This window comes from Python bivittatus, unplaced genomic scaffold (assembly GCF_059951505.1).
Source record: "Python bivittatus isolate LINGU-HERP-01145 unplaced genomic scaffold, Pbiv_v1 ctg000390_np1212, whole genome shotgun sequence".
Taxonomy (NCBI): Eukaryota; Metazoa; Chordata; class Lepidosauria; order Squamata; family Pythonidae; genus Python; species Python bivittatus.
The window spans coordinates 131,826-157,188 of NW_028277070.1; the positions used below are offsets into that span (position 1 = coordinate 131,826).

Sequence of the window (25,363 nt, forward strand, 5' to 3'; positions counted from 1 at the left end):
TTGTGGCCACCATCTTGCCTTTTTTGACCATATCCTACAATCACCCCTACTTGCAACAGATAGTGTGGGAGGGTGGAGATCAGAAGGAGAGGCCTTGCAGATTGGTGTGGATTTCCTGCTGCACTCCATGTGTGCGTGGCTATTGAGTTTGTAACACAGATCCTGAGTTCTCTGCAAATGACTCTGCCTAGGCCATGAACAGACATTTTAGTTGGAGGACATCCTGGCTCCCCTCTTTGGTGAGCCTGGAATAATTGGCAGACCACCCTGTTTTCTTCACAAGATAGCAGGTGGTGATCTGAAGACTTGTGCTCGGCTCTCTTGCTTTCACGTGATCCAGCCTGCACCTGCATTGCAACTTTGTACCTGCAGAGGTTGTTCGCCTGCTGCTTCAACAACTAAGTGAGAAAGGGAGACTTCTAGGTGACCTAAGCAGGGTTTTGTCTTTCCAGGTGCAGTACCAGCGGCTGATCCAAATGGTGATTGTGTTAGGAATGGGCGGAACCCTTCTTATTGGCTTCCAGGTCTCTGTGATCACCTATCCATCCCAGGTAAGCCACAGAAGTTTTTGCAGCTCAATGCCTGCAGTCACAAAGCACAATATGGAAATGGCTTTGAGAGAGCTTGGAAGGCCTCTATTAGGAGATAAGGTTTTCAACCTACACAGCTGAACACACAAACCCCAGAACACACAGTTTTCTGGCCTCTCTTCTCTCCTCTTTGTATCTTACTCCAGCTGAACTCTGTTGCCAGACTCATTCAACTGTTGCCTCTGCTGGGACCAAAGATCAGCTCTTGTGGCTGGCTTTGTCAGAATGATATATGCCGTCCACCTTCCCTTCAGCAATCAGTGCAGAGAGGCACAGAGGTTACATTATGTCATGCCCCGATGCACAAGGTTTAACGTGACTTCTACCCACTCACCTTGGATGGGGGAGAAATTCTGTTTTTCATACAGTGAATATCCTGTGTGGTAGAGATTTTGAACCCATAGAATAACACGTGGCTACCCACTGCTGAGGAGTCCCAATAAGGGTGCAACTGGTCACAGGATGCCTTTCTGGTGGTCAATGTGCCTGAAATGTTGCTGGCGTCTTCCCCCTTCATGGGCACCAGGTGAGTTCAGAAATGGTGAGGGGTTGGTGACAGGAAGCACCATAGGCTCAGTTTGGATTATATAGATAGCATCTTCAAGACAATACATTTGGTCACAGATCAATAAAACAACAGATTCTGAGATGAAGGAGCTAACATTTATTTTCCTATCTTTGCCCCTGGTATCCACAGGTCCTCAACCTATGACCGTTCCATCAGCAACCATTCCAAGTTACGACAGTGCTAAATGTATGGTAGTTATGACTGGTCCTCAGAGTTCCAGCCATCCCAGCACCCCTGCAGTCACGCAATAATGATCTGGGTGCTTGGCAACCCGTTCACACTTACAACTGATTGCCAAGCACCCCAAGATCATGTGATCGTCATTTGCAACCTTCCCTGCTGCCTTCCCCAGAAAGTGAATGGGGCAGCCAGCAGGGAAGGTTGCAGGTCACTGGGGCGAGTCTCCTCCCCCACCTGTGCACCCTCCCCCAGCCCCTCTGCACTCACTAACAACAGTTAAAATTAATGAAAGTTAATTGATTGCTTACATGCCATCAAGTCTTTATCAACTGTTAGCAACTACATGATAGATTTTCCCCACGATGATCTGTCTCTAACCTGGTCCAGCTCTTCCAACAGTGCACTCCTCACCACTGTAACTGAGTCTGCCCATCCACCTTGCTGTTGGTTGTCCTCCTTCCTTCCACCTTTCCCAGAATTGGAGGCTTTCCAGAGAACTAGGCCTTTACATAATGCGAAGTAAGATAATTTGAGCTGGTCATTTGTGCCTCAAATGAGAACTCTGGGTTGATTTGTTTGATGCTCCATTTGTTTGCTTTGCTGTCTGTCCATGGTATTCCCAGGAGTCTTCTCCAACACTGAAGTTCAAAAGTGTCAATACTCTTCTTATCTTGCTTCTTCAAGTCCAACTTTCACTTCCATACAGGGAATACCATGGCTTGTGTGATTCTGATTTTTGTAGATACAGACACATCACGGCATTTGAATATCTTTTCCAAGATCTTCATGTCTGCTTTACCAAGTACTAGTCTGTGGCATATTTCTTGACTGCTTAATTCCTTTACTACTACTGTTGATCCTAAAAGGCAGAAGCTCTCCACCACTTCAATATCTTCACTGTGAATTCTAAGGCTGGTTCTTCTGCCTGCTGTCATTAGTTTGGTCTTCTTTATATTTAATTTTAGTCACATTTTTTCACTATGCTCCTTGACTTTTGTTACTAAGGCTTGGATATCCTTTGCATTTCGGCTATCAGGGTGTGGCATATGGATTTTAGTGGCTTGGCCTGGCTGCTGTTCTGCTAGTGTGTGCCAGCCATTGGAGTGTGGAGAAGGAGAGAAGAAGCTCAGTTTTGGCCTTGAAAGGCAGCTGTGCTGTCACAAGTTCTGACTGGCCTGGCTGCTAGCCAGGGCTGTGGTGGCAAGATTGTGACACAACAGTCCCATTGGCCCAGCCTGGAATGTAGGTGTTGGGGACTACAGCCCTTGGGGGACACCACCTCCTCAATTGCTGTGGGACATGCTGCCAGTCTGACATTTTTAGTCAATTTTTATTGGAGAGAGAGAGGAGAGAAAATGTCCATGCACAGAGCGAACTGCCCAGGCTACGTTTGGACTGTTCAGGCTGTTCGGGCTGGAGGAGCGAACAGGAGCGAACTGGAGGACGAGCTGTGCAGAAGGATGGTTGCGCTTGCTGGCCACACCCACTGAGCATGCTTGTTGCATCTATGGACTTGGAGTCTTTTTTTTTTTTTTAATTTGGCTGCAGCTCAGGTTGCTTTTGGAGGACTGTTCAGGCTGCTTCAGAGGACCACTTGAGTTTCTTGTTCAATGGGCTGAGGAGCAGGCTGGAGGATGGGCCGGAGGATGGCCATTCCTGAGGATACTCCTATTCTTCTGTCACCATGTTTGAGACTCAGTGGCATTTTCTCCCTTTCTGCATCATCTGTTCTGTGCTGGATGTCAGGGTTTGGAGGTGTGGATGGTGGCTGGGCAGGGGGGGAGTAGCAGGCTGTTGTCAACCCCCTCCCTCAGAGGGGCCTTTTGCCTTCCCTCCTGGTAGCCTTAGCTAGAAGAAAGGCTCAGCTTCCATCTGACGACTGTGCCTGAGTGCTGGACTGTGGGTTTCCCACTTTGGACTGCCTTCTTCCTCTGGGTGAGAGCCAGAGGAGAAATTGGTTGGGTGAATATGAAGGGAACCCTCTTTCAGCTGGTGGGAACAGCAAGGGAGGGGTCCTGGGAATGCTACGTTGTGTGAGTGTGTGTGTGAGTATCTTGATTCCTTCTTCTGGGTGAGATGGGGGAAGGATCCATGAATTTGCTGCAAGCAGATGTCACCACCATAAGGGGAGAGTTGCAGTGGATAAGCGACCTGCTCCACAGATCAGTGGGGCCCCGAGACCAGGAGCCGGGGGTAGCAGCGGCACCCGATGGTGACAAGATGCCGGGAGGCATGGGGGTGGGCATCCCCCCTACCCCAGCAGGAGCCGTAGCCCAACCCACTCCACCTGGCCAACCAGCCCCACCAGCCCCAGCTATGCCGGCAGCTCAGCCTCAACCCACACAGCTGGTGCTACATCAAGAGGACCTCCTGAAGCGATGGGGTTTGATGGTGAAATACAGAGGAAACCCAAAGGAGCTGGCAAGCTTCTTGGCCCACGTAACCATCTGCATGGAGGAATGTGGCCACCTGTTCAACAGTGACACCCAACGAGTCACTTATGTGTCACGGGCACTGGTGGGGCAAGCTGCAGAGTGGCTAATTGAGATGTGTGAGGCCCAAGCACCCAAACTCACCAACCTCGCCTGGTTCATGTGGGTGCTGAGAAGGAGATTTGAGGACTCTGGGGCAGTGACGAAGGCCCGGTCCACCCTGCAAAGCCTGAAGCCAGGAAGTTGCACATGGCTGAATACGCCCTGGAATTCCAGAGCCTCGTGGGAAAACTCCGCGACTGGCCCAAGCAGTTTAAAGCCTCCTGTTTCCAAAAGGGGCTGAGGCAGGACCTTTGGCAACTAGCCTACTCACGAGGTAACCCGTGGACCATCAAAGAGTGGGTAGCTCATGCCGCGCAGGTGGAAGCTGACTGGATGTCGATAGACCCCTCCTTCAAAAGACATCTGGGCACCCCAGCGCCAGCGCCCTGCAGACCGATCACAAAACCCGGAGAGGATGCCTACCCAGCCCACCCAAGACAACGTGCCTGTTTCCGCTGTGGATAGATGGGGCATTTTGCAGCCAGCTGCCCTAAGCCCAGCCCCTCGCACCCAGCCCTGGTGAAGAACCCCCCCGGAAAAAACTGCCAAACCACCAAGTCAAGGGAAAAGAGGCACCACCACTGCGGGGGCTGAAACACAGTTCACGGATCCAGTGATCTTCAAGGAAGGATCCTTGGGAAAAGAGGCACCACTGGGGAAAACCTCTCACACCTGGAATCCAAAGCGCACAGCCGGGCAGGTGGGGAAAACCTGCCGTGTTGATGAAGATGTGACAGAGGACGAGGAGGACAGGGTGAGTGTTATAACTGTGGAAGTGAAGATAAGGGCTCTTGGGACGGGGCGCAACGCCTAGTTGACTGCCCTAATGGACACCGGCTGTTCACGCTGCTTAATCAGCCTGGTGTTGGTGAATGGGCTAGGACTGAAAAGACTTAAAACCCCCATGGTGTTCAACCAGCTGGATGGGTCCCCGGCGGGAGGGGGAGCCGTGCAATACTGCATGGAGGAATTCGAACTGGAAATAGGGACGCACCGGGAGAGACTTAAATGCTTAGTGGCTTTTCTTGCCACCCACCCGCTGATTTTGGGGACAGCATGGATAAAACGATGGGCACCCATGGTGTATTGGGAAAGAGGGAAAGTGGAATTTAAGGATGGGACTTATCTGGGATGGAGAAACCCAAAGGGAGGGGAAACTTGGTGGCAGCGGCCAGCATCCACCCCCAAACCCCCTAGCCAGCTCGATCCTGGAACCCTACCAAGATTTGGAAGCTGTATTTAGCCAAACAGAATCAGACCAACTACCACCCCTCCATAAAGACACAGACTGCACAATAGAAATTGAACTGGGGGTGAAATTCCCTAAAAGAAAAACATATTCCATGACCCAAAAGGAGCTAACTGCCCCAAGAGAGTTCATTGACAAAAACTTAGCCAGAGGCTTCATCCAACTGGCAAAGCCTCAAATGGCTGTGCCTGTGCTTTTCCGAGAAAAGAAGGATGGCAGCCTAAGACTGACTATCGGGGTCTCAATGCTATTTGCAAGGAGAAGAAATACCCACTGCCTCCCATGAAAGACTTGTTGGCGCAGTTATCAGAAGGGAAAATATTTATAAAACTGGATCTAAGAGATGCTTACTTTCATGTGCGCATCAAAGAGGGGGATGAATGGAAAACAGCTTTCAGCTGTCCTCTAGGGTGTTTTCAATACTGGGTCATGCCATTTGGGTTGTCTGGGTCCCCAGGGTGTTTATACAATTAATAAATGAGGTGCTCTGAATTTCTGTGCCAGGGGGTACTGGTCTACCTGGATGACATTTTGAATTATTCTACAAACCTAAAAGAGCACATAGAATTGGTGAGGAAAGTCTTAAAGAAACTACTCAATGCCCAGTTACAGTATATGCCAAGCTGTCAAAATGTGAATTTAACAAAACCCAAGTAGACTATTTAGGGTATTGAATCTCACATCAGGGAATTGAAATGGACCCAGCCAAGGTATGGGACGTAATTGGCTGGGAAGCTCCCAAAACCAGGTGACAATTATAAAGTTTCTTGGGCTTCACTAACTTTTATCACCAATTTATCCCCAACTTTACACAAGTAGCCCTACCCCTAATACACTTATTAAAAACCAAGGGCAAGGACAAGACTAAAGCCCAAAAGCTGGGAGCACCATTGAAATGGACTGCCGAATGTTAAACTGCATTCGAGGCATTAAAAGCCCTTTTCATGGCCGAGCCGGTGCTTAAGCACCCAGATCTGGACCAACCCTTTGTAATCCAAGCAGATGCCTCAGACGTAACAATAGGGGTGGTACTGCTTCAGAACTCGGAAGAAGGACTGCTAAAGCCTTGCGCTTACATCTCTCAGAAGTTCACAGAAACAGGGAGGCGCTGGTTGGTTTGGGAAAAGGAAGCTTTTGTAGTTCGTTGGCCACTCCTAACTTGGTGGCACCTGTTAGAAGGATTGCTGCACCCCTTTGAAGTGTGGACTGACCACAAGAACCTAGAAGCACTCACAGCTCCCAGGAAATTGTCTCCTAAACAGGTTCGCTGGGCTCAATTTTTTAGCCACTTCAAATTCATTCTAAAATACATCCCAGGAGGGAAAAACTTCCTGGCTGATGCCTTATCTAGATTGCCCCAACATAACAGCGAACAGGAGCAAGTTGTGGCGTCAGTAATCCCCAAACCTCAGGAAGCATTGGTGGCGCTTACCAGAGCCCAAACTAAGAAAACAAAAAGCACTCCTGAAAATGAGCTGCTACTAAAACTAAACAAAGCACTGGAGAAAGATGAACGGTTTAAGGAAAATAAAAATTCCTTAATAGAGGAACACAAGGCATCATGGATGGGAGACAAGTTATACATTCCCATCCAGCTGCACAAAGAAATATTGGGAAGAAGCCACAATAATAAAACCTCAGGACATTTTGGGTTTGTAAAAACCTTGCACTTGTTGCGCAGATGATTCTGGTGGCCTTTTATGAGGAAAGACATGGCAGAATATGTAAACACCTGCCCCACATGTGCCATGGCCAAAAAACGGGGAGGGAAACCCTTAGGGTTACTACAACTGGTAGCCACCCCCCACCAACCCTGGAAACAAATAACCATGGGCTTTATTGTAGACTTACCCGAAAGCAACCACCACATGGTGATTTGGGTGGTTATAGACCTATTCTCCAAACAAGCACACTTTATACCATGTGTCTCAATCCCAACAGCAAAAAAGTTGGCAAAGATATATACCGCCTCCACGGCGCCCCCCCCCCCCCCAAGGGTGATCTCAGATCGTGGAACACAGTTCACCTCAAAATTTTGGTGTGAATTTATAAAATGATTGGCTCCACCCAAGCCCTGAGTTCCAGTTTTCATCCCCAGATAGATGGATCTTTGGAACGATTGAATTCTGTACTGGAACAATACTTGAGGTGCTTCACTAACTACCAACAAGACAACTGGGCAGAGCTCCTACCTTTTGCTGAGGTAGCTTACAACAACTCAGTACACCAAAGTACTGGATTCACCCCTTTTAAAATTGCTACAGGACAAGACTTTGTACCAATCCCTGAATTGCCTCTAAAAAAATTCCCCAGAGCTATCTGCAGATGAATGGATTAAACAAATGACAAACTTATGGCCACTAATCGACCAAGCTTTGCAGGAAGGCAGACAAAAAATATGCTGATCGCAAATGTGCTACACAACCACCTTGGAAAGTAGGAGACAAAGTATGGTTATCAACCAAATATCTAAAAACTACCCAGCCATGAAAAAACTTGGGGCTAAATATGTGGGTCCTTTCCCCATCAAAAAAATTGGTGGCCCACTTTCATTCAAACTGACTTTACCAAAAATTACCAACAGGTTCATCTAGTATTCGACTGTAGTTTACTAAAACCTTTCAAAGAATCAATAAGGTGGCATTCTTCCCCCCCACCTCCCAACCCAATTATGATTGAAGGGGAAAGCCATTTTGAAGTAAAAGAGATATTGGACGCTAGAAAACACAGGGGCAAACTCCAATTCTTAGTACAATGGAAATATTTTCCTAAGTCATATTATGAGTGGGTAGATGAAAAACATGTTAAAGCACCTAAACTTGTAGAAGATTTTTATACAAAGTATCCTCATAAGCCTCAATGAATGTGTACAATTTACAAATAGGGTTGTTGCTGTATATACTTCTATTTTTCTTTAGTTTTGCAGATCATATTCTCAATGCGAAGATAATTTTCTTTTTGGAGGGCGGCATGTCAGGATCCTTGCAATCAATCAATTGTCAAATGGATCTAACTAGCACAGTTATTAGAGCTGTTAACCTAGGTAGAATGTTTACTTATTCCAGCCATAAAGTAGAAGTGTTATTTTATTAGAATTGTTGGTTTATACAAACTGCTTGCTTGTTCCTGCCATAAAACAAAGCGGGGGGTGGGGGGTGGGGAGAGTTAAGTAGACAGTGGAGACAGATGGCATGTTATCAAGCTCTCAGGAATTTGCAAGGTCAAGCAAGCGTGAGACCAAGAAGAGATCCGAAGGAAGGCACGAAAAGGACTGAAATTTGAAAGCAGAGAGGGGGGTTAAAAAGGAAGCCTCCGAGCGCAGGGTTTTCAGTTTCAGCAATCGATGTATTGCTATATACTTCTTCTCAATAAAGAAATCTTTACTGGAATGAACCGGTCTCCAGAGGATTTACTGTGATTGGGAATTGAGCCTTGCAGACTCTGACAATAATCTATGTAAGTTTTTTACATTGTATGATCTCAAGTCTATCCTACAATTTGTGAGATTTGCCCCGTTCGACAGAGAAACTCTCGTGACACGTGTGGTTCACAAAGAAGGTTTACTCATGCGTAACGTAGTAGTCACAAGCAGAGCCAGGACTGGCTTGGTACAATTGCATCACTTGTTATATTCCCCCCTTCCCGCGCTTTTTCCCGCCTCGTGATCGCGTTGCGGCTGTGGGCTATTAGGCCCCCCAATGTCCCCCCTGATCGTTCATGATGGCAGGGTCGGTCAGAGTCCATTGTCCTTGATTGCCAGTCCCCCTCCGGCTGGGTTGGCCCCTCCCTGCTACGTGCAGACCGCGGGTTCTGTGCTGCGTTGCGATCTTGTTTCGCTGCCCTGCGGCCCCGTTCCTTGCTTGCTCGCGCCGTTATCAGTTCGTAATTAAAAGCTTCCGCTGCGGTTTTCCTGTTTAGCTGGCCGCAGGTGGCTCGTTAATTAGCGGCGCTTTCGGTTCCTCTTTTCCCCGCTAGCTACCGCCGGTGGATTCCGCGTGGTCTGGTTGCGAGCTTCCCTGCAGCCCCGTGCTTCCCTGAAACCTCGTGCTGACCGAACCTGACATGCCGCCCCCCTGACGACAACTCCCCCTCGGTCCTATTTCGGCTTCCCGGGGTATTTACTGTAAAAGTCCCGCACTAGGTCCGGCGCCCTTATGTGGGTTTTACTCACCCATTCGCTGTGGGACTTGGGGAAATGTTTCCATTGCACTAGGAGCTGGGTCTGCCCCTTGTGCCTCCGGGCGTCCAGTATCCGGTTGATTTCGAAATGCTGCTCCCCCGCGACCATGATGGGTGGTGGTACTCCCTCCGCCTTGTGCCAGGCGTTCCCCGGCTGGTGCAACTTTAGCAGGCTGCAATGGAACACCGGGTGGATCTTCCCGAGGCTTTTCGGGAGCGTCAGCCTGACGGTCACCGGATTGATGATCTCCGAAATGGGGAACGGCCCCACAAACCTCGGGCTGAGTTTTTTCGATGCCTGGTGCGTCTTTAGGTTTTTGGTTGACAGATACACCTGGTCCCCCACTTTCCACTTTTCCTCGGGGAGCCTCTTGCGGTCCGCGTGCTTCTTGTAGTCGGCTTTGGCTCTTTGCAATGCCGCGTGCGCCGCTCGCCGGGTCTCGTCGATTTGGGCGAACCAGGCGTCCAGGGAGTTGATCTGGGATTCCGGCTGAGGCAGCTCCGGCATGGGGACGAATTCTCTCCCGGTGGCTACTTTGAACGGAGAGAACCCGGTGCTCTTGTGGACGGCGTTGTTGTATGCCACCTCCGCGAATGGTAGTAGCTCCGCCCAATCGTCCTGTTGGTGCCCCACGTAGCAGCGCAGGTACTGTTCGAGCCCACCGTTCAGGCGTTCCGTGGCTCCGTCCGTCTGCGGGTGCGCCGCGGAGGATAGGGCTTGTTTCGTCCCCACCCGCTTCAGGAACTCCCGCCAGAACCGCGCGATGAAGTTGCCGCCCCGATCGCTGACGATACGTCGAGGTGCGCCGTGGAGTCGGTAGACATGTTGCACGAACAGTTTCGCCAGCCCCTCGGCCGTGGGGACTCGCCGGCACGCTACAAAGTGCGCTTGTTTGGAGAATAAGTCCGTGACCACCCAAATGGCGGTCTTCCCCTTACTCTCCGGGAGCTCCACTATGAAGTCCATGGCGACCTCTTGCCAAGGGCCGTCGGGTTCCGCTACCGGCTGGAGTAGGCCTCTAGGTTTGCCTTTGGCTCCTTTCGCCGTTGCGCACACCGGGCAACCCCCGAGTACGCCTCCACGTCCTTCCGGAGCGTGGGCCACCAAAACTGCCGCCGGATTAAGTGGAGTGTCTTTACGAAGCCGTAATGCCCCGCGCTCCGGCTGTCGTGGGCTCTCTCCATGACCTCCCGTCGGCAACCCTCGGGCACGTACAGCTTTCCTTCGTGCCACCACAACCCCTCTTGGCCGGTTAGCGCCTCTCGGTTCTGCTTGAGCCAACCGTCCCGCTCCGCTGCCTCCGCGAACCCTTGCCTTACTTCAGACGCCGCGTCCCGTCGCTCCCCCTTGGTCTGGCTTCGGGTCACCGCCTTTGCAGCCAGCCTGCTGGCGGGGATGACGGAGTCCACGATCTCCTCCCGTAGGCTGGCGTGTTGGGGCATGCGAGACAGTCCATCCGCTAAGAAGTTGCGCTTCCCGGGGATGTGTTTCAGTGTGAACCTGAACCTCCCGAAGTATTGGGACCACCGTGCCTGTTTGGGGGATAGCTTACGCGGGGTCTTCAGGGCCTCGAGGTTCTTATGGTCCGTCCACACCTCGAACGGTTCAGTTGCCCCCTCCAGTAGATGCCTCCACGTGGCCAGCGCCCACTTGACCGCGTACGCCTCTTTCTCCCACACCATCCACCTCCTCTCCGTCTCGGTGAATTTGCGGGAGGCGTAGGCGCACGGGTGGATGGTCCCCTCCGGGCTGGGTTGGAGCAGGACTGCTCCCGTTGCCACGTCTGATGCATCCACTTGGATTATAAACCGCCGGTCTGGGTCGGGATGGCGCAGGATCGGCTCCGCGGTGAACCGCTGTTTTAGTTCCTCAAACGCCCCCTGGCATTCTGCAGTCCACGCGAGTGCCATGCTGGGCTTGGGGGTTTCCCAGTGCCCTTGGTTTTTAGCAGGTCGGTTAGGGGAAGGGCGATTTGGGCGAAGTTCGGGATGAACTGACGATAGAAGTTCGCAAACCCTAGGAAGCTTTGGAGTTGCCTCCGGGTTCGCGGCGCTTCCCAGCCCAGGACATCCCTTACTTTCGCCGGGTCCATCTCAATTCCCCGGCTGGATATTCGGTAGCCGAGGTAGTCTAGTTGCTCTCGATGGAACTCGCATTTCGAGAGCTTTGCGTACAGCTGTGCCTTCAGCAGTCTCTGGAGCACCGTGCGCACCAGGCTCACGTGCTCCGCCAGGTTCTCGGTGTAGATGAGGATGTCGTCCAGGTAGACCAGGACGCCCCGGTAGAGTAGGTCGTGCAGCACCTCATTAATTAGCTGCATAAATACCCCTGGGGCCCCTTTTAATCCGAACGGCATCACGGAAAACTGGTAGCTTCCGAGCGGGGTGTTGAACGCCGTCTTCCACTCATCTTTTGCGCGGATCCTAACTCTGAAGTAGGCTTCGCGCAAGTCCAGTTTTGTGAACACCCTCCCCTTCGACAGATGCGACATCAAGTCCTTCATCAGGGGGAGGGGGTATTTGTACTCCGTGCTGATTGCGTTCAGCCCCCGGTAGTCTACGCACATACGGAGCGAGCCGTCCTTCTTCTCCCGGAATAACACCGGGGCCGCTAATGGTGACTTCGCGGGTTGGATGAATCCCCGTGCTAGGTTCTTGTCTATGAACTCACGCAGGGCTCCCATCTCCCTCCTCGACAGGGAGTACATTTTTGGCTTAGGCAGGGTCGCTCCTGGCTCTAGCTCGATGGCGCAATCACTGGGCCGGTGTGGTGGGAGCTGGTCAGACTCCTTCTCCCCGAACGCTGCCGCCAGGTCTCGATACTGCCTCGGGATTCCGCCGCCCGTCGGGGGTTCCCCGGGTCCGGCCCCTCGCTTTGCGGTTGCCTCGCCAGTCGCCGCTGCCTCCCCGCGCCTCGGGATCGTGGCGGGTCTCCGGGGTCCCGGCGCTGCTGCTGCTGCTGCTGCTGTTGCTGTTGCCGCCCGGGTCTCGGGCCCCATCTGCTCTCGCCCCGTCTCCCGGTGTCCCGGACCCTCCGCTTGTCCGCCGGTGGTTGCGGCTGCCTCCGTCTCCACGGCTCGGTCCCCTCTGCTCTCGCCCCTCGCCGGTCTGTCGACCCCGAACCGCACTGCCTCCGCCGTCCAGTCGACTCGTGGGTTCCGCCGCCGCAGCCACGCCAAGCCGAGTACCACCGCGTAGTCGGCCACCGGGACCACCACGAACCTCAGTTCTTCCCGGTGACTCCCGATCGTCATCTGGACCGGCTCGGTGTAATACTGAGCTGGCCCCGCACCTGCCAGCGTGCCATCTAACTGGCTGAATGAAATGGGCTCCCGGAGGCGCCTCAGCTGTAGCCCGAGCCCCGAGACCACCGCTGGGTGCATCAAGCAGTGGGTGCAGCCCGAGTCCAGTAGCGCCCGTAGCTGCGCCTCCCTCCGGATCTCACCCCCGGACGTGTATCCTCACCCGGAACGGTGGGCAGTCCTCGTCTCCTATTGGGTCCGCGCGCCTCGACTCCCCTGCTCGCACTGGGACGCCGTTCAGTGCGAGCGCGCCTCGTTTCCCGCCGGCTCCGAGTCCTCTCCGGAGGATGCTGTCTCCGGGGTCGACCACCCCCCGCGTCCTTTCTCGGTCACCGCCGCCACTGCCCCCTTCCGCGGTCGGTCACCGGTCCTTTTCCCGTTCGCACGCGGGGTTTTGACTTCGGGCCGTGGTGGGGCGCCTTCCCGCTCCGTCGGGCACTGCGCCGCTCGGTGGCCTCTGCCTCCGCATCGGAAACACAGATTCGGGGCTCTGGTCGCCTCTCGCCTCCCGGTGGACTGCCGTCGACCGCTCCGTCTCTCCTCGGGGGTCCTCTCCCTCGGCCGGTCCCTCGTCTGGTCCCGTCGTCTTGTGCTCTGTTGGATCTGCCGCCACGCCGATTCCGCCGTTCCGGCCAGCCAGATCCAATCCTTCACTGTGGCCGGGTCGTCCCGCCCCAGTGCCCGTTCCAGGATCTCTGGGTTGAGTCCCCTCTTAAAATACTTCACCTTCAGGGACTCCGGCCAGTCCGCGAGCTTCTCGGCCAACCTCCGGAACTCCAGGGCATATTCCGATACCGATTTGCCCCGCTGCCTGAATTGTAGGATGTCGTCCTCCGCCCGCTTGGCGCTCAATGTGTCCTCGAATCTGTCCCGGAGCGCCTGCATGAAGTCCGGGAAACTCCGTAGTTCCGCCGCGTTGGCATCGTACAGCCCGATCACCCAGCTGGCGGCTTGGCCATCTAGCAGCTCGGCCACGTAGGATACCCTGTCCTCGTCTCTAGCGAATAGGTGACCACCCCTCTGCATGAACCCCCTGACGTGCGTCAGAAAGTGCGGCAGCTGTTCGGGGTCCCCTGAGAACTTCCCAGTGATACCTCGAAGTCTCAGGGCGTCTGCCGCCCGTTGGTCCTCCGACCGGGGCGCCGTGGGTGGTGCCGGCGGGGGTGTCGGACCGCCCCCTGTCGCTCGCCTCCTCGTTCACCGCCGGTGGCCCCACTCTCTGCAGTAGGGTCTGGAGCATCGCCTCCACGGCGTCTAGGCGTCGCTCGACTCTCTCCTCTAGTCGGGCGAATTTCTCGCTCCACTCACGGTCCCGGAACCCCGAACCCCGGGTCATCGTAACGCCCGAATCGTCTGGTCCTTGATTCACGCCCATCGACCACCGCTCGGATGGAGTGCGCCCGGCCCTGGCCGCTGCCCCGTCGCTCCCGGGCGGCTCCGACCGCCCTTCCGCGAGCCTGGATCCCTCGCGCTCCAGCTGACCCACGGATTCCTCGTCGCTGGTCATGCCTGTATTGAGAAAGAAAACGCTCCTCGGTGGTACCGGGTAGCGCTGACGGTGAGTCCTGGCTTTATGTGAGATTTGCCCCGTTCGACAGAGAAACTCTCGTGACACGTGTGGTTCACAAAGAAGGTTTACTCATGCGTAACGTAGTAGTCACAAGCAGAGCCAGGACTGGCTTGGTACAATTGCATCACTTGTTATATTCCCCCCTTCCCGCGCGGTGTCCCGCCTCGTGATCGCGTTGCGGCTGTGGGCTATTAGGCCCCCCAATGTCCCCCCTGATCGTTCATGATGGCAGGGTCGGTCAGAGTCCATTGTCCTTGATTGCCAGTCCCCCTCCGGCTGGGTTGGCCCCTCCCTGCTACGTGCAGACCGCGGGTTCTGTGCTGCGTTGCGATCTTGTTTCGCTGCCCTGCGGCCCCGTTCCTTGCTTGCTCGCGCCGTTATCAGTTCGTAATTAAAAGCTTCCGCTGCGGTTTTCCTGTTTAGCTGGCCGCAGGTGGCTCGTTAATTAGCGGCGCTTTCGGTTCCTCTTTTCCCCGCTAGCTACCGCCGGTGGATTCCGCGTGGTCTGGTTGCGAGCTTCCCTGCAGCCCCGTGCTTCCCTGAAACCTCGTGCTGACCGAACCTGACACAATTGTTGGAGCTGTTGTACATCACCAATAAAAAAATAAAATAAAAAAAACCCTATTTACTGAATTAAGCCATTTTTTGTATTCACACAATATGCTTACTCATAAACTAACCAGATGATCTGGATTCATATAATAAACCAAGACATTAAAAAACTAACCAAGGCTAAACATGTTGTACTCTGAGGTTTGTAACCGGCCTGGTATTGAACACAGTCTCAACTGTTTTGCCCAGGATGTCAAGAGATTCATCAATGAGACGTGGCTAAAGCGACACGGTGCTGGTCTCCCTCAAGAAACACTGGCTTTGATGTGGTCCTTCATCGTCTCAATCTACTGCCTGGGTGGTCTTCTGGGCTGCTTATGGAGTGGACCTCTGGCCATGAGATATGGAAAGTATGGCTTTTTCTCATGATGGCCCCTTTTCTTACAGTTGTGAGATTTTATCACATACATTGATGTCATTTCAGCGACTATATAATTTTAAGAATTCACATTTTCCCCTCCCTCTTCATCCTAAAATAGAATTGAAAACCTTGAAATTAATTTAAGTCACCGAGAAATCAATCAATAGGGGGAAATACATGTGTGACTGGAGTCTCTAATTAACATCAGATTGTGGTTTATTTCAGAAAGAAAAGTTTAATATGCAGCAATTTTATCATAATCACGGGTGCCCTGCTTATTGGTTCGAGTAAGATGGCCAAGTCTTTTGAAATGATTCTGGTGGGCCGCTTCCTTTATGGCATCAGCGCAGGTAGGATCAAGGAGGAGGACGTGACTTTTCCCTCTCAGGGGAGGCTGAGGCACCTGAAGCATCCTAATGCTCGTGTGGCAGTCAGGGGGAGGCGTGGAGAGAGGTCTTTTTGCAACTATAATTCTTCCCTTGAAGGACTGTGCCTGAATGTCCATGGGCCGTATCTTGGTGAAATTTCCCCAAAGAAGTTCCGAGGCGTGGCTACTACCAGTGCTGCAGTGTTTTTTTCCCTAGGAAAAGCCTTGGGGCAAATCATGGGCTTAAGGTAAGCTCACCGAGCATAAGCGCTTCCAGGCTGGACAAACTCTCGCCTTCCACCTTTCCATTCCCATGGAAGGCAAATGGATTGAATGGGTTTAGTTGTCCTGTCGCTGAGATTCTTCCCCCTGCTCTGCCAGTCGCCTGCTTTCCTTCTCTACCCACCGTGATCCTTTGGGGAATAATCTGCTCTTCCTTTCCTTTTGGGGCTGTCATCAGTTCAGGCTGTAATTGTGAGAAACTCGGTTCCAGCCATTTGGCTTTTCTCTGATTAAAGAGGTGGCTTCTTCTCTTTTGCTCCTGCTCCTCTCTCTCCCTCCGGTCACACAACTACTCCAGGAAGAAAAATGGTGTCTCTTTCTACCCTGTTCTCATCAGAGATCTTTTAGGCACGGAGGTTCTGTGGCCCCTCCTGCTTGCTCTGTGTGGCTTCCCAGCACTGCTGCAGCTGCTCCTGTTGCCGTTCTTCCCAGAATCCCCTCCATACCTCTTGAGGCAAAAGAAGGACACCCAGGCCTGCCTAAAAGGTAACATCAGCAAGATGACCTTCTTCATTTCTTCCATTGTGGGAAACAATATATTTTTGCTTAGCTAATTGTGGCCATTTAATCATTACATGGAAGTGGCTAAGTAGGAATTAAATAAGGCCAGAAAACAGATATTTAAAAAACAACCTTTACAATGTTCATTGATGAACCATATACAGGCAGGCCAGTTATAAATCTTTCAGTGCAGACCATGAATGTTGGAGGCCCTGAAAAACCCCTTCAGCAGTCACATGTGAGCTGGCTGGAAAGACTCTTATGCAACCCTACTTTCTTTATATTTGTTTTCTTCTCACTTGAAGTGCTTATTGATGTACTTTCAATACATTATCTTGAACTTTTTCCTAATCATAGAAATCAACAAAATATCAGTGAAACTGAGTGCAGACAAATATGTTTTACTTAGGAAACAGAAATCACATATACAGACTTGGGGGTTGTCTGGGTTGGTAATAATGTTGATGAAAAATACTGAGGACTACAATCAATAGTTGTTGGTTACAAATTATGAAGAATCAGCACTGTGATGATGCTGTGAAAAAGGCAAATAAAATTGTAGGTTGTATCAAAAAAGTAATTGTTTTGAAGAAGAGAAGTAACTGTTCCACTTTATTCTGCACTACTGAGAGCCCATCTTCTGTGTTCGGTTCTGGGCACATATTTTAAGAAGAATTCAGAGAAACTGGAAGAGGTTTAAAGAAGGGCGACAAGGATGATCAGGGGCCTAAAACTAAGTGCTTTGAGGAGAGATGGAAGGAACTGGGATGTTGATGATGTTGAGAATTATGATGATTAGTCAGTTCGCTAACCTACTTTTCCTCCAGGGGCTGCATGCAGCTTATGTGGAGGATCTACCTTAATTTCTTTCTAACAGCTTCGAAAGTTATCTGTGAGACTGGCTTAAAGACATCTTGTGAGCTTACATGGCTGAGGGTAGATTTGAACCTGGATCTCCCAAGTCCTAGTTCAACATCACCTTGAAAGGGGTGATAACAGCATTCTTCAGGTCTTGGAATGAATGCCATGCAGAAGAAAGTCAAGACCTGGTAACTGGTATCCCAAAGGCTTCCTTTCAGCTAGAACTAGACCTACCGTTTTGGGGTTACAAAAATCCAGATGACTACTAAATGGCAGCAGAGAGCAAAACCCCAACTCTTTGCTGCCATCCAATGGTCACAGAGACGTTTGCAATTGGGATACAGTGGCCTTACTAAAACTTGGTGGGGTTTTTTGTTTGTTTGTTTGTTTGTTTGTTTTTTGGTGCCTTCAAGTCAGTGTTGACTCCTGGCGATTGCCTGGACAGGTCTCTGCAGTTTTCTTGGTAAGATTTCAGAAGTGGTTTGCCATTGCCTGCTTCCCAGGACTAGCCCAAGGCCACCCAAATGGCTTCATGCATATGTCAGGACTAGAACTCACGGTCTCAGTTTCTAGCCTGGTGCCTTAATCACTACACCGAACTGGCTCTTAAAACTTGTTTACCTAGGTGTTAAAAGTCTTTGAAACTGATGCTCCGTTTGTGGTGAGAGATGATTTTTCTCTCTTAGAGTCACCTGGCTTACCAGCATATCTGGTATCATATGTGGCTTTCCCCTGATCAATGAAGCTGGTCACCCCATCAAAGATAGAGATAAACTTAGTGTAGCACGTTATGTTTGTCACAAACCCATGTTGGTTCCTATTGTATGTATGTAGCATGACCATCCAAGGGCTTACAAACGTACAGCTTGATAATTTGTCCAAAGATATTAGCCAGCATAGTCTTCAAGCTGACAGGTCTGTAGTTTCCTGGATCTTCCTTCGTCCCATTTTTAAAATTGAAGTGACATTTGCTCTCTTCTAGTCTTTTGGGACCTTGCCAGTCCAGGGTTTGCCAAAATTGCTTAACATAAGCAAGTGAATCTGCTGGAAACAATAAGTCTATCATGAATAACATGGTACATCTGAAGCCCATGTTGGCACAGTATCAAATTTTAAAATGTTATCATGGTTCACAGCAGATTGGTTGTTTATACTTGTATTGATTTTTTTAAAAAATCTGATTACATTAATACTGTAGGCTGTTCAGAGCCTCCAGAAATGTAACAGCATATAAACTGTGGTTAAAAAAAAAAAAAAAGACATGCATATATAATGCATATATATAATGCATATGATGCTGTTCCACCAATCAATTTCTAATCTGTCTCTAAATTCCCCTGAGGAGGGGAGGGGCATCAGTGCCCAGTTGGGTGATAAATGAGTACAGAAATTCCCTTTGTTTGCTCAGCTAAATGTCAGTAATTCTTTTGGACAAACACTTGAATTGTCATTCTCTTCATTCTCCTCCAAAGCCATGAAAGACCTCTGGGGTGAAGGACATCAGCAAACTGAAATAGAGGACATGTTGAAAGAGATGGCCCTACCAGGCTCCAAGAACCTGAGTATCTGGGAAGTGGTGAAGCAGCCCAGCTTGCGATGGCCGTTGCTTATTGTCATTCTGCTGATCATGGGTTTGCAGCTCTCTGGCCTGAGTGCAGTTGAGTGGAACAAAACTTTAGAAACAGCTAAGAAAGTGACCTTTCCTCCCCTTTGTTATTTGTAGACCAGGCCAATCCCGTTGCCCTCACTGCAATCTGGCGCAAGATCATGTCTTCCTCTTTGCACTCCACATAGAGGCAGAGGGGCTGGAAAGGAGGAGAATAATTGTGTGGTTTGCACCAGAACTTCTGGTCTTCGTTTCTTTCTTTCTTTCTTTCTTTGCCCCAAAGCATTCAACAGGATGAGTGACAGTCATTAATTTTCTTATATTTCCATTTCTACCCGAGGGACCCAAGGCTTATTTCAGATCAACACATTTTCACACCTCTTTTTCAATTTAGTTTTTGTACCTAACTTATTTTATAGCCATATTTAATAAAGTATTTGTACAACATTGTTTAGTTGAAAAAGTAGTAGCATCATGTAAAGAAGTATTACTTTAAAAGCCCTTTTTTCCCTTTAATTTTCTTTCTTTTTCTTTCTTTCTTTCTTTCTTTCTTTCTTTCTTTCTTTCTTTCTTTCTTTCTTTCTCTCTCTCTCTCTCTCTCTCTCTCTCTCTCTCTTTCTTTCTTTCTTTCTTTCTTTCTTTCTTTGCCTTCCAATCAGTTTTTGACTCCTGGCGGCTGCCTGGACTAGCCCCTTGCTTGGCAAGACTTCAGAAGTGGTTTGCCATTGCCTCCTTCCTAGGGCTGAGGGAGAGTGACTGGCCCAAGGCCTCCCAGCTGGCTTTGTGCCTAAGGCAGGACTGGAATTCACTGTCTCCCAGTTTCTTGCCTGGTGTCTTAACCACTATACCAAACTGCCTCTCCCTCACATATTAATTGCTATTATTTCTTCTGTTTCAGTGCTTTTTTTTTTTTTTAGAGTTTTTAACATAGATAAAAGACAAGTACAGAAATAAAGAAAAGACAGAAAAAAAGAAAAAGAAAAAAGAAAAAGTTCAGAGAACAATACAGTTAAAGGGAAAAAAAGATAATTAAAGAAGCTACTTCCACCCTTCTTTACAGTAGTTACAAACTCATTATCCCTCCTCACTCTTTAACATTGCAATAGGCTCTTTAGCCCTTTATTCAGTCTTTTTCAATCATCAGATCCAGAAATCACCATTTCAATTTTTTCCATTTCCAGCAAAAAGTTCATAAAAGGTTTCCAGTCTTTTATAAAAGTGGTTATTGTTTATCCCTGACCAAACAGGTCAGTTTTGCCATTTCTGCTAATTCTGCCATCTTTACAATCCATTCCTCTGTTGTGGTATTTCAATATTTTTCCATCTTTGTGCATATAGTAATCTTGCTGCAGTTACCATATATAAGACTGGTATATATACCATATACCAGTCTTCCATAAATCTTCTCTGACTATCCATAGGTCCCAATAAAAAAAGTTCTGATTTCATCTCAATATTTATCTTCAAATTTTTTTGTATTATCATATGTATTTGTTTCATGCATGGTCCCTTCATGTTTTTATACGTATTAGATAATTTCTCTGGTGTCATATACTGTGATGGAAAGCATCAGCGTGTAGGATCCTGGAATGGAGCTTTAACGTTACAGGGAGGGGGAGAGACCTTCCAAACATCTCCTCAGCCCCCAGCCGGAGCCTGTGAAAGTGAAGAGGAGACTGGCCCCTCCCTAAGGGATTCAGGGTTATAGTTGCTGTCATTGGGGGTTAGAGTTAGTCTGGTGAGATTCTGTCTATTAAGTGTAAGCTAATAAAGTAACTGAGCTGTTCCTGGACTGTCTCACTGTGGTTCTTGGGCTGAACCTGACATATACCAACAGTACATCATTTTATAAAAATTATCTCTTAAATTATAACACAGTGTGAATTTCAGTCCTTTTATCCACATTCTCTCCCATTGATCCATCTATATATTGTAACCAAACTTCTTAGCCCATTTTATCATGCAGTCTTTAACTTGTTCCTCTTCTGTTTCAAATCACAAGACAAGTTTATACATTTTTGCAATCACATGTTCATCATTTATATACAATTCATTTTCACATTCTGTCTTATGTTGTTCAATCCCCATTACCTTTTTATTCATATTAAATCTTTCTCTTAATTGTGCGTATCAAAACCATTTAAAATGAAATCCCTCTGCAGTTAATTGTTCTCTTGACTTCATCTTCAGTTGTCCATCTTCCTGTATTAATAAGTCTTGATATGTTAACCATTTCTTTTTGCCTGCTGTTTCATTTCTATAAAATGCTTTCTGTGCTGAGACCAGTAAAGATATTTTCAGGCACAACCTGGGTTTATATTTATTCCATATCTTTAATATGGCACTTCTCACATAATGATTTTTGAAATCTACATTAACTTTAACTTTATCATACCATAAAAGCCCATGCCAACCAAACCTCAGGTTATGTGCTTCTAATTCTAACATTCTTTTATTTCTCAGCAACACCCACTCTTTCATCCAAACCAAATAGCAGGCTGCAAAATACAATTTAAAACCAGGCAATCCTAGTCTTCCTCTTTCTTTTGCAACGTGAAGAATTTTATATTTAACCCTTGGTTTCTTACCCTGCCATATAAATCTGGATATGTCTTTTTGCCATTGCTTAAAAGACACATCATTTTTCAAAACAGATATTGTTTGAATTAAAAACATCATTCTACATAACACATTCATTTTTACTACAGAAATTCTTCCATATAATGATAATTGTAACTTTTCTAATCTTTATAAATCTTTCTTAATTTCACTCCATACCTCGACATAATTATTTTGAAATAACATACAACTCATATTAGTCATAATGCCAAAGAATTTTACTTTTTTCTCAATCTGAAAACTAGTTTTTGCAATCAATTCTTTTTGATCTTCCATTCTCATGTTTTTTGTTAACAACTCTGTCTTCTCCTTATTAATTTTAAATCCAACTAATGCACCAAATTCCTTTAATTTTTTTCATTAATATATCTATTCCTTCCATAGGATTTTCCAAAATTAAAACCAAATTGCCCACAAATGCTCTTAATTTATATACTTCTTTTTTTACCTTTACCCCAGCTGTTCTCTCATCTTGTCTTACACCTATTCAAAACTTCAAGAGCCAGAATGAAGAGCAATGGTGAAAGTGGGCATCCTTGTCTTGTCCCTTCATTATTTCACGGGGTTTTGCCAAATCACCATTAACTATAATTTGTGCTGTTTGTAAAGTATATATTGATTTCACTCATTTAAGAATTTTTTTTTCCAAATTTCCTATTTTCCAAAATATGTAACTGACATACCATTACAGTAGGGTATGTCACATTTTTATCTGTTATTTTATCTTTGTTATGCTAGTATTTTATCTTATTTATCTAATTTTACTTTGGTGTTACATTTTTTCAAATTTTGCTGGTCATTGACCAAAAAAACATTAATTCATTTTATATTTTCCAATTGTTTTTTATAGGAGAATCCAGTTCACGTTGTCAAATGCTTTCTCCATGTCAAGAAATATCAGCATGGCTTGTTTTTCATTATGGTGTTCCAAATATTCTAATATATTAAGAATATTTCTAATATTGTCTCTTAATTGTCTTTTAGGCAAGAAGCCACATTGATCTTCATGTGTAAAATCTTGCAAGACATTTTACAACCTTTCAGCTAGCATTATAGTAAATATTTTATAATAGTTCAATAAAGATATTGGTCAGTAATTTTCTGATGAAGTCAGATCTTGGCCTCTTTTAGGAATTAGTACTATATTTGTACCTGTCCAACTTTCTGATATCCTCCCACTATCCAGAATGGAATTCATCATTTTTTAAAGAGGTTGTAATAGTTTGTCTTCAAAACATTTATAATAGGAAGCTGGCAATCCATCTGGGCCAGGAGTTTTCCCTATTTTAGTTTTTTCTATAGCCTCACAGATTCCCCTTATTGTTATAGGTTCATTCATCATCTGCTTTTCTTTATCCATTATCTTTGGTAAAAAAATAAATAATTAAAAAAAAATATTTAACCACTTTTGTCTGGGAAATTTCTTCTCCTTTATAAAGTTTTGTATAATACTGATGGAATATTCTTTGCATATTTACATTATCTGTTACCATAGCATTCCCATTTTGTAATTTTAATGTCATTTTCTTCTCACTTTCTTTTCTCAGTTTATAAGCTAGCCATTTCCCTGGCTTATTTGCCAACTCAAAATTCTTCTGTTTTGCAAAATTCATGTTTATTTCCATTTCTTTAATTGTTAACATAGAAAGTTTGTAGAAGTTTAATTTGTGAGAATTTTTTTCTTCCTGGAGACCTCTTTAATTCCTCCTCTTTCATTTTTATCACCATTAAAATCTTTTGCATCTTCTCTTCTCTTTGTCTTTTCAATTTACCATTTTGCTGTATAAATTGTCCTCTCATAAAGGCTTTACTTGCATCTCATACTGTCCATGCCTTTATTTAATCTAAAAGAATTCTTTTAGCTTCGTTTTACAGTTCTCAATTATTAATTATTTTTGTAGCAAAGTTTCATTTAGCCTCCATCTGTAAGTTCTACCTTTCCTCTTATATATTAAAGTCACTGGAATATGATCTGAAAAAGATTTTGGTAATATCTCCACTTTATTGGTACATGTAGTGAGTTTCTTAGAAATCCAAAACATATCTACTCTTGAGAAAGATCTGTGTCTTTCAGAAAAGTATGTATATTCTTTGGAATTGCCATTTTTGTGTCTCCATATATCTATAAGCTCAAAGTTGTCCATCATTTCAAAAACTATTTTCAGCAATTTACCTTGTGTTGATTTAATTCCTTTCATAGAGGTTCTATCTTTTTGCGGGCAAACCACTCCATTCCAATCTCCTAAAAAACACCACTTTTCATAGGATAATTCTGTTCGTTTTTTCATAAATCCCTTAAAAATATGGCTTTATTGTCATTTGGCACATATATTCCCAATATCATAATTTTAGTTTCATTCCAGTTGATTTTAACCTCTACATTTCTGTCATGGTCATCATTCATTATCAGTTTTGACTGTAACTGTGTTAATATATGAAACAGCTCTATTTTTCTTGGCAGTCCCTGCCAATATAAATTCTTGTCCCAAATTTTTATAAATCAAATGTTTTTTATCTTTTTTTTCTTATATGAGTTTCCTACAGTATAATCAAATTACATCTTGTTTTAATTTTGTCAAATAATGAGATACGTTCTTTCTTTTTTGAGGGGCATTTGCCCCATTTATATTCCACATTAGGCATCTAAAATCCATGTTATTTTATAAGCTTGGAAAAGTCTATATCAATGGTGCCCAGCATTGTGGCGTCTTCCTCATCTTCCTGCAGGTCAAAGGTGGCTTTGATATTCTGCTGCTCTGAAGGTTTCTTTACACTTTAAATTTTCTCCATCCAAAAGTGCTTTAGAAAGTGGATTGGGTGAACCCAGTGTCCTTTAAACAGGCTTTGCTTGAGGCTGTGAGCATGCTGTTTTCTCCCATGGCTCCTGGTGCTCTTTATTCACAAGTCACCCGCACAGCCCCTCTGGCACCTGCTGGTTTCCTCACAGGGAGCTGTCCTCCAGAGCCTGAGTAGGTGATCTCGCGACTTTCTTCTTGTCCAGAGAAGCTCTGTTAGCTCAAGCGCACCACCCGCCTGCCAGCCTTTGCCTCTGCATTGTCCCCAGTGCGCGGAGACGTGCTAGCCCACCATATTTCCACCCCGGAAGTCCTGTGTCTGTTCTTTAGAATTATACTAAAACACTGAACAGCTTAAAATATTTTATTGCTCCTGTGCCACTTCAATTTCATAATTGCAATTTAATTTAGAAAACCGCTTTAGCAGAAATGTAAAAATGGTTTTAAAAGATTTGTGTTTTTATTTTAAAATGGCATGCCCTTCCTTACTGATTTGCCTGGATCATGTCCCCATAAGAAAGTTCAGATGAAAGGACTTGCAATTTCCACTCTTCCACTCACTCCAGTGCTTCACGAGATGCTTCTTTTTGATCTGGAGGATTCAGGAGGCAACTTACAAAAGGTATTAAGTAACAAGACAATATAAAAGCCACATAAAATACACTCATACATAGAAAGACCATAGCATCACTTTACAAAATGCTATCCAGCAGGAGCTCAACAGCATTACACACACACACACACACACACACACAAATGTTCTCTAACCAGGCAAAAACCAAGGCCAAAGGCGCCAAGAACATTGCTGGCCCACTAGCTGTGATCTCCGTGACTCTTCCTTCACTGACTAATGGGATGTTCAGAGCTCCTTCATCTGTTATTATGGGTAGTCATGACCAGGACTTTGCCATCCACCCAATAGGTGCTTATAACCTTTGGAGGGTTGTTTTAAGATTGGAAATTTGGCAAATGGTCCCAGAGCACTGTGTCACCTCCTTGGCAATTCTGCCAAGTGTCTCTTACCAAGCAGCCTCAGAGCAAAAGGCCCCAAGAGGCTAGGGAACCAGGAAAAATAGCTCTGGGGAGAACAACCAATTTGGCAAAAAAAACCCGCACACACTTCAGTGATGAAGGAGATAAAAATAGGTAGCTACTTGAGGGGGGGAGGCGGGGGGAAGAGAGGACTT

General features: G+C 47.0%; 1 protein-coding gene across 1 annotated transcript in view; it reads left to right on the plus strand.

The window, feature by feature from the left end:
- Positions 1-471: 471 nt before the first annotated feature.
- Positions 472-25,363, plus strand: part of LOC112542404 (solute carrier family 2, facilitated glucose transporter member 11-like) — a 40,455-nt gene continuing 15,563 nt past the window's right edge. The window contains exons 1-6 of the mRNA XM_088143705.1: positions 472-551; positions 14,974-15,134; positions 15,371-15,495; positions 15,631-15,760; positions 16,132-16,280; positions 18,629-18,813. Of these exons, the coding sequence (XP_087999831.1) occupies positions 477-551; positions 14,974-15,134; positions 15,371-15,495; positions 15,631-15,760; positions 16,132-16,280; positions 18,629-18,813 (825 nt within the window). The 5' untranslated portion in view covers positions 472-476. The remainder of the gene's footprint in view (positions 552-14,973; positions 15,135-15,370; positions 15,496-15,630; positions 15,761-16,131; positions 16,281-18,628; positions 18,814-25,363) is intronic.